The following is a 12,811-nucleotide window of genomic DNA, read 5'->3' as shown; positions in this document are numbered from 1 at the left end:
CTCTAATGTGTATCTGCAGCAGGGACTGTGACTTCATTTTCCAGTAGCTGGAATGTGTTTGGATATAGAGCTATCACAAGAGCACAGAAAAGCTGCATTTAGGGAAGTCACAAGAGAATTTTAGGATACTGCCTTGTTGTATGAAGTCAGGAACAAATACAAGAACTCTTGCCACTTGCCCACTAAGGAAGAAACTGGTACTTTTTAATAAAAAAAAACAGACTTTGCTGCTTTCTTCCAACAGAGAGATGATCTCTAATGCAGTAGGGACTGTGACTTCATTTTCCAGTAGCTGGAATGTGTTTGGATATAGAGGTATCACAAGAGCACAGAAAAGCTGCATTAGGGAAGTCACAAGGGAGTTTTAGGATACTGGCTTGTTGTATTTGTTCCTGACTCCATACAAAAATTCTTGCCACTTGCCCACTAAGGAAGAAACTGGTACTTTTTAATAAAAAAAAACAGACTTTGCTGCTTTCTTCCAACAGAGAGATGGATGTGTTAAATAAAAGCTTAAAAACAGACCAAAAAGGAACCATAAAGACTTTAGGTAGGGTAGTTTAAATATAAGATGTAAAGGATGTAAGGAGCCATAAAGACTTTAGGTAGGATAGTTGAAATATAAGATGTAAAGGACGTAAGGAACCATAAAGACTTTAGGTAGGATAGTTTAAGATGTTGGTTTTGTTTCTTTAGCTTTGGGAACAGTCACTGCTGGGCAATGGCGAATGATGTGTGGAGCTGCTCAGCTTTGTGCTGTGTAGAGCACAACACCAAACATGGCGGACTCTCGTGAGATGATGGGGGGAGCAGGAAGAGCCCTCGCAGCCGGTGGAGGGGAGGGGTCTCCCGCAGGCCCTGCCCACATCCCCGCCCACTTCCATAACGTCGGGCGGGCGGCTGAAGGCGGAGGAGGAGCCGCGCCGCCGCCCCTGCCCCGGGCCAGCCCCGGGATGGTGTTGGCCGCGGGAGCCGGGCCCTGACGCCGCTCTCAGGTAGGTGCGGGCCGCCCTACAACGCCTCTGGGTTTGGGTTCGGTCGCGCTTACAACGCCGGCCTACTAGGCCTCGGCACTCCGGCTGCCTGCCCCCGCCTGAGGGGAGAGAGGCCCGGTAGTACGGGCCCCTGCGTGCTGCACAACAACCCCCTCCCTGGGCTCCGTCAGCGCTGGGCTCGTCTCCTCCCCGTGCTGCTCGGCTTCTCCCTGTGCCGCATTGAAGGCAGCGAGGTGCTCAATGCCCGCTGACACTGGTTCCGTTTGGACGTGACACCCTGCAGCTCGCAGGGTTTTCCTCTCTGTTTTCGTTGTTGTTTTGCTCTTAGGAGCCCGTGTCGCTGTTTTCCTGCCTCTTCTCTTTTTCTCCTTTTCGTTAAAACCAGCTGTTGCCTTTCTTTGTAGAAAAACAGGCTCTATTGTCTGCTTATTCATTTCATGCTGTCCCAGAGAAAGAAAGGGGGGAAAAAAACCCGCAACTGAGTCTGTTTCAGATGGGAAACCAGGATTTACATTTACTCCAGATTTTACTATTTCAGTCTGGATCTGAAATGTAAGACACATACCTGTCATCACTCAGTTATCTGTTATATTCTTCTCGACCCAGAACCACAGAATGGCTTAGGTTGGAAGGGTTCCTAAAGCTCACCTGATTCCAGCCCTCTACCTTGAATACCCAGCTGTCACAGCTGTTGTTTGATTTCACCTCTTCCCTGTGTTGATGCTTTGGCGCTGATGTGCTTTGATATAAATCCCCCAGCTTTCTCACAAACCTCAAGAGCAGTCAGGCTGTTTTTGTAGGTACACCAAGCAGACTGACAGGCCAGGGAAGCTTTTTCTCCCACCTGATTTCTCTGTGGCCGGAACAAACAAAATCAGCAAAAGCTGTTGCTGTTGACCTGCTGATTTCAAGGCATGCTTAGAAAGAAAGAAGCAACAACATACATAGAGCTGGAGCTGACATAAAAGTCTTGTTTCTAGTCTTGTCATATTATGTTGTGCTTAGCTTCAGCTCAGTGGTTCTTTCACTTGACCATTTGCACTGTCAGTATCTCAACTGGTGGAAAGCTGATGTTGCATGAGTGACTGTTTCATGTCTTGGAAGTTGCTGCGCTGTACCTGTTCAGTCTTCAGACTAGCTCATGTTAAGGCCAAATGCTGATTTCTTACAAGCTTTTTACCTTTATTTTGCTCAATTAGCTTGCATGATTATAGGATAAACATTACTGTTCTACTGGTGATGAGGCCTAAATGGTATTGATCTTGTCAGCAGGACAAGGTTTTGGCCGCATTTCTAATAAGAATGAAACTTCTTATAAGAATGAGCTGCCTTAAAGTAGGAGTAGCATTAAAATGTTCAGGCAGAGCACTTTGGTTTGAAGAATTTGGCATTCTGTCCAACTCTTGCTGTGACTGATCATCATAGTCCTCTTCTGATGTGGAGGACTGACATAGCAAAAATCTCTCTGTTTCAGTTACCAACTGTCCATGTGTAACTTTGTGGCTGTGCTGTGAAGGGTGCATTGTGTCACTGTTGAGCAGTTTAAATCTGTTCCCTTTGCTGGGTGCTGCTGTCTGACTCAACACACTTCCCAGTGCTGCAGAGTAGTTCCAGGAGCCCCTCCCCTCCTCTTCCTCTCTTCTTTGGCTGCCAAAAGCAGTTCTGAGTGCTGTCATGGGAGATGTAGATGAGGATGGTAGGAACAGGTTGTCTGGCTGGGGACGCGGCAGTGGGATTCTTGCTGCAGTTCTTTATGAGTAGTGATGTCAGACAGCAATACACTGTTAGATGGTGCAGTGAGACAAGGTTGTAAACAGTGATGAAAGTCTGACCTTTTGCCAGCAAAAACTGAACTTCCTCCTCACCTGACAGATTGCAGCTCTATTAGTATTTCCATCTGAAACAAACTCTTGTTCTTCAAACGCTACAGTTAGTCCTTGACTTTAACTGCAGTCAAGTTGTCTGTTTTCTTTGACTGCTAAGAATATGGCCAGAGCTATGTAATGTGGGTCTAACTGTCACCTATTTGTGTACTTCCCCTTCCGTAGTGCTTTCAGTATTGGCAATTGACTCTGTTCTTATATCTGTGTTCTAGATTGAAGACAGCAGTAATGCTCACTCTGGCAAGCAAGTTGAAGCGGGATGATGGTGTCAGAGGACCCCGTGCATCCAATCCAGCTTCTGATTCCACTCGGAGGGTGTCTGTTCGAGATAAATTGCTTGTTAAAGGTGAAAGGAACTTGCATTTAAATTTTGTGGTTTGTACTTTTTAGACCTGTTGGCGGTGATACAATACTAAATGTTTTATAGAATGCTTTCCAGAAGTGTGTTTGAAATTGCATGTGGCTGACCTCATGGTTTATATGTGGAGTTTATCATAGAACTGTATTATCTTTGAATTGGAAGGAATCCATCTAGTCCAATCCCCCCTACAATGAACAGGGATGCCAACAGCTCTATCAGGTGCTCAGAGCCCCATTTAGCCTGATTCCGTATGTCTTCAGGGATGAGGCTTCCACCACCTCTTTGGGCAAACTGTTCCAGTGCCTCACCGCGCTTTCTGTAAAATATATAACGAACAAAAGAAACCCCAACAAAAAGCACAGTAACAACTTCTTCCTTAAATTCACTCTAAATCTCCCCACTGTTAGTCTGAAACCATTTCCCCTTGTCCTGTCACATCAGACCCTGCTGAAGAGTCTGTCCCCTTCCTTCTTGCAGCCCCTGGTACTGAAGCACTGCTCTCAGGTCTTCCTGGAGCCTTCTCTTCCCCATGCTGAACAGCCCCAGCTCTCTCAGCCTCTCCCTGCAGGGAGGTGTTCCATTCTTTGGATCATGTTTGTGGCCCTTGTGTGGATGTGCTCTAAGAGGTCCGTGTCTGTCCTGTACTGAGAACACCACATCTGGACACAGTGCTCCAGGTGAGGTCTCATAGCACAGAAGGGCAGATCCTCTCCTTTGCCCTGCTGGCTGATGCAGCCCAGGGCATGGCTGGTTTTGGGCTGTGTGGGTACAGTGCTGGCTCATGTCCAGCTGCATCCTCCAGCTTGTGCTGAGAGTTGGGGTTGCCACGACCCACGTGCAAGGCTTTGCACTTAGATTTATTGAACTTCATGAGATTCACCTGAGCACAGTGTCAAGGTCTCTCTGGGTGGTATCCTATCCCTTGGGTGTGTTGACCACAGCAGACAGCTTGATGTCACTGCAAACTTGCTGAGGGTGCACCCAATCCCACTGTTGATGTCAGTGGTGAAGATTTTAAAGAGCAGGGGATCTTGTACTGGTCTTAGGGGGACACTACTTGTTACTGATCTCCATCTGGACACTGAGTCATTGGCTGTTACTGTTTGGGTACAGTCTCACAACCAGCTCCTTGTCCATCAGTCTACCCATCAAATCCATGTCTTTTTATTTTGGGGAGAAGAGTTTTGCCATATGTCAGATAGAGAAAATGAGAAAAACTGTAGCTGCCCGTGAAAGTAAATCCTAAGAGTAACATCAGTGATTGTGTTATTAATGGTAAAGATAAAACCAATAAACTTAAAAGTTTTAAAAAAGAAACAAAATATGTATTGTAAATTTTTTCTCATACTTACAGTCACTGGGTGTAGAAGTAGAGAATGGAAAAACAGGCCCTTCATTTTTGTAGCACTGACTCAGGAAGGCTACGTTAGGTTGTTATATCTGTGTCTGCACGTGTGAGGAAAAAACCTGTTGCTTTGTGGATGTTCAGGGCAAATGAGGTAGTTTGTGAGGCTGTATAATTATAGTATTTTATATTGAAATTGAAGGCAGCTCTTTTCTGTAGCTCAGATGATCTCAAATAAAAATCCTTATGTGCTGGTGCTTTGCATTTACAGCAGGCCTAAAGTCTCATTTATTCCCTCTGGTTCTAATTGAGTGCTTCAGTGCTTGAGCTTTGCAGCTTGATCTGGTAGACAGGAATATGCTGCTTAGGTTGATGTTTCTGCTAAGAATGATCCAATGTGAGCATATCACTGTTGGTGTGTAAGCCATTAAGGTTAGGATTTGTATGAGTCAAACAAAATATTCATGTCTTCAGGGCTTGTGTATGAGTTCTGAAGTTGCTCTGAACTATTTGATTGAGTGGTATTACTGAACTATTTCTTTACATATGGCTTGTTCTAATTAGGGTAGATTCTGATGGAGGGCTATACACTGGAGCATGGTTTCCCTGCAGTTGCTAAGGCTTCAGTGCAGTGGGTAGTGCATCAGGTAGACAGTAAGAGCATTATGTTCACAATTTTCTGTCAGTTACATTTCTGTAAGGACAGAGAGTTTCAATTCATTTTAAACTCTAATGCAAAGAAAAGAGCTTGCTTGAGACTGCCAGTTTGGAAGTCCTCACTTAGCTCCAACTCTAAAGGGGGAAGGGCCTCAGACAAGTGAAATAGGCTTTTCAGCCATAATAAGCTGCATAACTGAAATGCTAAATGCATATCTACTGGATTTTTTGTTAGCCTAGAAGCGTGGACTTCAGAGAAAATAGCAGTATAATATGAATACACTTCATGCTGTACCAGGAATTGTAGGTGAAGTGACATAGAAAATTCTCCTGTACCCTTAGAGCATTTGCATTTTTCACTTATGAATAAAACCCTGTGTATCTTTATTCTATTGCAGAGGAAGCAAGGAGTGTAAGCTATAGGAAATCACTACTAAAACTGTAATTGCTACTACCATTATAAAACCAGCACAGGCTAAGTATTGAATGAGCTGAGTGCCAAACTGATAGATATTAAGAGCAGGTCACTGGCAGCATCCTCTGACGAGCGTGAGTGTTATATCATGGCCTGATTGTGTGAAAGCTGGATCACATGGCCCTCCAGAAGAGTTGTAAGAGCAGCTGTCAGTCTGGTTTGAATGATTTCTGGACAGAAATGGGAACTGATGGCAGAAGTAGATCAGTTCGGTGTAACTGTGTTGGGAGTGAGTGGGAAATCTAGTAGTTAGGGTAGCAAAGACTTTGTGGGAATATCATCTTTTATGGTACTGGTATTTTCAGGTCACATTGTCTAGGTCTGCAGGGAGGAGTTTGGGAGCAAGGGACTGCCTGCTTTAGGTGTGGGTGCTTGCATTTAGACCAGTGCAGGTGCCTTTTGCTGCTTTATTGTATGGAACTGAAACAGCCCTTTGTATGCACAACTTTATGGGGCTGTGTAGGACTGGAAACCAGGCTGTGGGGAGCCTGTAAGAGAAGTGGTAAGAACTCATTTCCAATGCTGTCCTATTCCCAATCCATGGGAAGCTGGCAATGGTCTGACAGAACCTGCAGGCAAATGTCTTGGCCAATTTTATTAGAGGCATCACCCAGACAGTGTTGTTTTATTGTGGGATTTTTCAGTTGTGTTTTCTTTTAATCTGGGAGTGAAGACAGCCTTATTTGTGATGGTAGGGAGTCCAATCCAGGAATGCCTCATAGTATCTCCTTGAATGATACATTTGTGTACAATAGGACACAGTTGGACACAGTTGGATATGGATACATTTGTTACACTCATAACTTGCAGTCCTCCCTGTGTTGTATGCTCAGGCTGGAATATACATGAGTGTCATTTTTGTCTATAAGCTTTATAGTTGTGACCACAGCCATTAGTAAGTGTAGACCAGTGGCCTCACTGGTGAAGCCTTGAAATAGGGAAGAAGTCATAATGTAAGTATGATTTTTAGCTGCTTGTAGTGTATGGGGATGTTTGGGCTGGGAAGAGACAGAGTAGTGGCTGATGTGTCAAGGTGTGCCATGCCTTGAGATTGATAATGCAGACACACCATTTTTTTTATGTTAAAAGAACTTTAAATTCATCTCTAAGAGGTAGCTTCATTAAGTTAAGGGTAGTGGTCACATACCTGCTCCTGCAGGATGCTCAAAGCTTCGCAGTGCTGAAATAATGTGTGAGCCAAAGTATTATGTAAGATTAGTGTTATCTAATGAGCATGAGTGTGAAACTGAACTAAAAACAGCAGTCCTGCCAGGATGTCAGTTGTAGCCATGTGTGTGTATCGATCATAAATGCACTACAAACAAAGCAGCTCAAGCAACATCTAAACATCATCCAGTTTTATGTTACTGGTGCTGCTTACTTTGACTGTCAATGTCAGGTTGTAATAACTTCTAAGACACTGAATTAGTGTTGTTTATTCTTCAGTCATCTTCAATGTGTCTGAATTACAACCAGATTTAGTTAACTTGAAAATGTGCATTTGTGTTTATTTGCACAATACTGAAGGAAAGCAGGGAGAAGAATGTGTTGCTGTGGGTGAGAATGTTTGTTTCAGCTGAGGAAATCCCCCTTCCATTCTGTGCGCTTGTGCTGCAGTGGGAAGCGTGTGGCCTGACACCGTGGCAAGGGTAGTAAACAAACCATCTTATATCCTGCCTTGTTGAGCTGGGAGAAGAAAGCAGAACGTCTCGATTATGGTTTGTGTTACTGAATGTAACATTCATATGCCCCTATCATAAACCATACGCCTATACGCTTGTCAGGAATGTGTGTTCCTATTTCTGTCCTGAAAATTGCCATGACGAGGGAGAATTACAGTTTGTGAAATCATTTATAAATAGCTCTGGTTACTCATGTGTAGTGTAGCTTCCATAAAGTTCTGAGAGCTATTGCTGAGAGCTATTGCTGAGAGACATCACCAGTTTGCATTCAGTTTGTCCAAAGCCTATGGTAGGTTTATGTTCATTCCCTGCCTTTTCACCCTTTCAGTGTGGTATCTGGAACCACTAAACTAAACCGCTCCACTGGTGTTGGAGTGGTGCACACAAGTAACCCTGTGCAGTGACATTCTTCATTGCTGGAGGTTCAACTTTTCTATGTCAGGGATGAGAGCCATCAGGTCCAGCTGTGTGTATTGCTTCTGGCAAGTGCTTATTTTGTTGAGAGCAGGATGCTGCAAGTATACATGATTTAGGTGTGTTCCTGCGCCTGATTAAGTTTTCCTGCACATCAGACTGGCTGATGGGGTGCTAGTTAGGGTCTGGGCTGTCTGTACCAGGTATGTTCCCTAGCAAAGCTCTGGCACCTCTCTGCCTTTCTGACTTCACTGGGATGCCTTATCAGCATGATGCAGAGCCCTGTGCTGCTCCTGGGTTTGCTTCTGGTTGGCAGTCAGCCCTTTTGGCTATGAGAGGGCTTGAGATGCTCGGAGGTTTCCACAGCACTGGATCAGCAGTAGTAAGCACTACTCCAAATGTTCATCATTCCACTGTCCTGCTTTCCAGATGCTTGAAGAAATACACAGAGCATTGTGCATGCTGCAGAGGTTTGGTAAGCATGGATACAGGGAGATCTCTGGGGAGCTAGTGGACCTTTCAGAGAGGGTAGTGTGACAGGGGGTTAGGAATAAGCTTTTCTAAGTGCTACACAACTGAATAGCATTATTATTTTTTTTTTATTTTTCAAATGAATGACCTTGAGTTTCTATGCATGGTACGTCAAAGTGAATACAAAGAAATCTGAATTTATTTTTCAATTGGAGTGCATATCCATAGGGAACAATACTCCAGGGGAAACTTCTAACAGGCACTGAAGCAAGAAGTCTGACTGCTCTAAAAGTATCCGACAGTGCTGAGGTTTCTGCAGGAGCTGTGTGACGGGTGTTGCTATTTCTCTTCTTGTTGCTGTGCCAAGTGCTTTAAATGAAGGCTTCTGGGTTTTGACTTTCTTAATGCTAGTTTATGTAGGCAGGGTGATGTCTTGTATGACAGAGCCTCAGTAGCTGTCCCCAGGTGTGCAGGTGGTGCCATGCTTGGAGGCTTCCCCAAAGAAACCAACATGTAACCTGAGGATATCTGTTGCCAAAGGTGTTAAAGAAGATGAGCAGGTAGGTGCTGTAGTATGCTGCAGCTCCAGCAGACTGTGAGAGCATCTTGTGCTTGTTTTCTCCATTGAAGGTGGCACCCTGCTTCTTGAGGTTGGTCTGCTCCTGTTTTATGGCCTTTTGTATTTTAGAGCCTTTTGAGTTTGGTGGTTTGGATGATGCCACCCTTTGCAGTGGTAGTTCTCTGTGTCTCAGAAGCTTGGTGTTTCTCTCTTGGCAGAGCTGAGCCCTCTCATTGCAGTAGGGAACACTTTGTCTGCAGGGCAAATTAGTGTTTTCAGTAATGAATTGTGTGGCTAAAAGAGAAATTTCAAGGTAAATCTTCCGTGAGACTTAATTATATTTTAAGTGAAATTTGATTTGCGGCATGGTTTAAATTAGATCTGCCAATTTGGACTTCAAGAATGGCTTTATGCTTGCATGAGTAATGGTGTGTTTTTTTTCTTTCAACAGAGGTTGCGGAACTTGAAGCTAATTTACCTTGTAAGTACAGCATTTAATAGCATACATTTTAAGGGGACTAGGGTTGCTGATGTGATTATTTTGATTGAGGTATGAATGCTAATGCTGCGTTAACTGTGGGGTAAGCTGTGCCAAACTTTGCTGCCCTATGTTTGAGCAGGCTTACTTTGCCCACTCTTAAGGTGTTGCAGAGACATGGGTCCTTGCTAGTGTCCTTTGGAAGCAGCATCAATTGGTTATGTTACACAGCTTGGTTGCTGGTAGAGTGGGAACTTCCAAACAGAACACCCAAAGCTGACTGGAGCTGAAGAGTGCACCTCTTACCTTGCTCCCATTTTCCTCTGGTCACACCTTATTTCAAAACCAGGAAATGCTCATTTGGTAGCAGAGCAAGTAGCTCAGATCTGAGCCTGGTGCTTTTTCATTTCACATGCAAGCTGTAGCCTAGGATGCTTCTTAAATAGTAGATGTATTAACAAAAACAAGGATACTGGTTAAAAAAAGAAATTATATATATATTCCTTAAAAAACAACAACAAAAGAAGGCAATATAATGTGCCTTTAGCCCTGGAATCCTACCTGCATTATATGTTATCTCAGCATTACAGGGGTTGGAAGGGACCTCTAGAGATCCCTGAGTCTAACTACGCCCTCCTCCCCCCCTGCTAAAACAGGTTCCTTCAAGCAGGAGGAGAATCCACAGCCTCTCTTGGCAGCCTGTTCCAGTGCTCTGCTAGTCCGACAGTAAAAAGGTTCTTCCTTTTATGTTTGTATGGAACTTCCTCTGTTCTGGTTTCTGCCCTTTGCCTCTTGTTCTGTTGCTGCCTGCCACCAAAAAGAGTTTGCCCCCATTGACTTGACTCCTGTGCTTCAGAAGTTTGTAAACAGTGATGAGATCCCCCTCTCAGTCTTCTCTTTTCCACACTGAACAGTACCAGGTTGCTCAATCTTTCCTTTTATAGGAGATTGCTCCAGGCCCTTAATCATCTTTGTCTCCCTCCACTGGGCTCTTTCTAGGAGATCCCTGTCTGTTTTGAACTGGGGATCCCAGAACTGGGCCCAGGTCTCCAGATGTGGCTTCACATCTGGGCAGGGTGAAGAGAAAGGAGAATCAACTTCAGCTTGCTGGCTGCACTTTTTTTAATGTAGCGTGGGACATCCTGGCCACAAGGACACACTGTTGGCTCATGACCAACCTACTGGCCACCAGGACTCCCAGGGTGTTTTCTGCAGAGCTCCTCTCCAGCAGGTCAGCCCCTAACCTGCACTGTTGCATGTGGTTATTCCTCCTCAGCTGTGAGACTCTACACTTGCTCTTGCTGAACGTCATCAGGTTCCTCTCTGCCCAGCTCTCTATAGTCAGTTCAGGTCTTGTTGAAGGCAGCACAGCCTTCTGGTATGTCAGCCAGTATCCTCCAAGCTCAGTATCATCAAATGTTATGCTAAAATGGTTCATGGATGCTTTAAGATAGGTTTTGAAGGGCACAGGCTTATTGCTTCTATGAGCTGAGAATATATAGTTAAAAATCAAATACATGTTTTCTGATCCTTAGCTTCAGAGAGTTAGTTCTGTAACTGAGAACAAAACACCAAGTCCTTTTATAATGGACTCCTGCAGTTCTGTGTTTGTTGTTAAGGGTGAGTGTTAGTGGCATAGCTGAGTTGTTGCTGAACTCTCTTTCTCCTAGATTTTTGGCCAGAACAGCAGCACTCTGCCATCTCTGCTTCAGAGTTATCACACAGCCTGCTTGGAGGCAGTTCCAGGGCCTGTCACTTGCTCTACATAACTTCCAGCCATCCATGTTCATATTATGGAGTAATCTAAGACGCTTCCCCTGCAGAGAAAGAGGTGTGAGCTGCTTGCTGCAGTCTGAGGGCATGCATACAGGCTACTGCCTCCGTGCTGTGCATTCATGTAAGGCTGAGTATGCCTTGCCCTTATGCTTATCTTTCAGAGAGTAATGGTGAATGTTCTCTTTGATTATGCTGACAGGTAACCCGTAACGTGTCTAGTCTACTCCATCTGAGGGAAGCTTGGGCCATTTTTTTTCCCTCCAGGTTAGACCTCTGCTGCTTCTCCTGAGCCTCTTCTGTTTGCTAATGCCTCTTAATCCACATCGGCTGTCAGATCTCAAAAATCAGGCTTCTCAGCATGCAGGCTGCCTGATGGGAGGGAAAGAGGGGAAAAAACAGAGTAGAAACAGCTAAAAGGGATAATGTAAAGCATTATCACTTTCTTTCTGGATGCTTTTCTTCCTAAGAGACAATTATAGAGATTTCTTTCATAGCAGCTTTTGTTCAACTTTTTTGCTTAGTCTCTTCTATAGGATAATGAATGTGAAATGGATTAAAATAGGATAATGTTGAGAAATGTATATCGGGGTTTGTAGCTCGTACAGTGTGAATGCATTATTGGAGTGTTTGTGCAGCTGTAGGTATTTTTATAGGCAAATGGGATCTATGTATTTTTGATGCTGTGTAGCTTCTGAGTCAAGGGAGAAAAGTACATCCAGCTTGGATGGATTCAGAAGCTAAAGGCTGCATTATAAGGATCATAATGTATGCATGGTTGTACACAGCTTCTAGTGCCAGCCTGACAGCTTGTCTCTGCCATAATCAAAAAAAGCCAGCTTTGTACATGAGAAGGCAACTTAGTTTGTGTCATCAGAGGCAAACAAAGGGCTGTTGTGCTGTGAATTTGCATCTGTTGAACTGACTACTTTCATAACAGCACAACCTCACAGATGGGTGTTTCCTTTTCTTTTTACTCTCGTTCTTCTTTCTCATCATTGTCCTTAATTTCATCTAGTTTGAGAATAAAATCATCACGCTTGCTTTTTGATGCTGCTTCATTACTTTCACTCTTAATAGGTGTAATTGCTGCACATAGAACTTAAACAGGATAGAGATGTGTAGTAGTTGTACATATGCTTTTTGAGGCAGTCTTTAATGTTGCATAAGAATGCAGTATCTCTTTAATTTCTGGCCATCTGCTAATTTATGAGTGGTGTAGCAGCTTCAATTGCAATTGCAGACTTTGGAGAGGTCAGTTCCCCACATTGAAGCAATTCTTGATTATGAAGCCTTGGTAGGTAGGAAAAAAAAGAGTTAAGTGCATGCTGCCAATACAGCGTTAGTTTTTTAATTGTCTTTTTAATGTAAAATTTCTGTAATATACTAATGAAGTATTGACTCTTCCTTCTCTCCCTCTTTTGTGCAAAAGCCTGAAAAGGTAATTTACTTTGAGCTCATTTTTGAAGGGCTAAGGCAAGGCTCTGGCAGCCTGTTATGGGTTTGAAACTTGTTCTTGGTTGGAATAAAATAGGCTGATTGTGGCACTCAGCTGGGCTGAGAAATAGCTTTGTTCTATGCGACAGCTGAACTGCAGCTTCACTTTCCTTTTGGGTGAGGCTGTCAGTAAAGCATGGTTCTGATTGCACCTTGCAGGTATAAATCTTTTCTACCATAGAGCTGTGGTGGCAAGACTTCCTGGGAACTGCTTTGTATTA

General features: G+C 44.0%; 1 protein-coding gene across 14 annotated transcripts in view; it reads left to right on the top strand.

The window, feature by feature from the left end:
- Positions 1 to 928: 928 nt before the first annotated feature.
- UBE2F (ubiquitin conjugating enzyme E2 F (putative)) overlaps positions 929 to 12,811 on the top strand; it is a 60,776-nt gene continuing 48,893 nt past the window's right edge. For 5 of the 14 annotated variants that reach the window (XR_014948369.1, XR_014948367.1, XR_014948365.1 and 2 more), the window contains exons 1-4: positions 929 to 995; positions 3,091 to 3,224; positions 3,717 to 3,916; positions 9,294 to 9,323. Coding sequence is in view for 7 of the 14 variants with exons in the window: in XM_085553480.1 (XP_085409606.1) it covers positions 3,769 to 3,916; positions 9,294 to 9,323 (178 nt within the window). In the remaining 7 variants the exon portion in view is untranslated. Of the gene's footprint in view, positions 996 to 3,090; positions 3,225 to 3,716; positions 3,917 to 9,293; positions 9,324 to 9,976; positions 10,055 to 12,811 lie in introns of those variants that run through there. The other 9 variants (XR_014948370.1, XR_014948368.1, XR_014948366.1 and 6 more) reach the window with 3 other exon arrangements.

The sequence above is a fragment of the Coturnix japonica genome, chromosome 7, assembly GCF_054131305.1.
Source record: "Coturnix japonica strain WE chromosome 7, WE-NBRP24, whole genome shotgun sequence".
Classification (NCBI taxonomy): Eukaryota; Metazoa; Chordata; class Aves; order Galliformes; family Phasianidae; genus Coturnix; species Coturnix japonica.
Note: the sequence above shows the minus strand (reverse complement) of the source record. Positions and strands in the feature narration are given on the sequence as shown.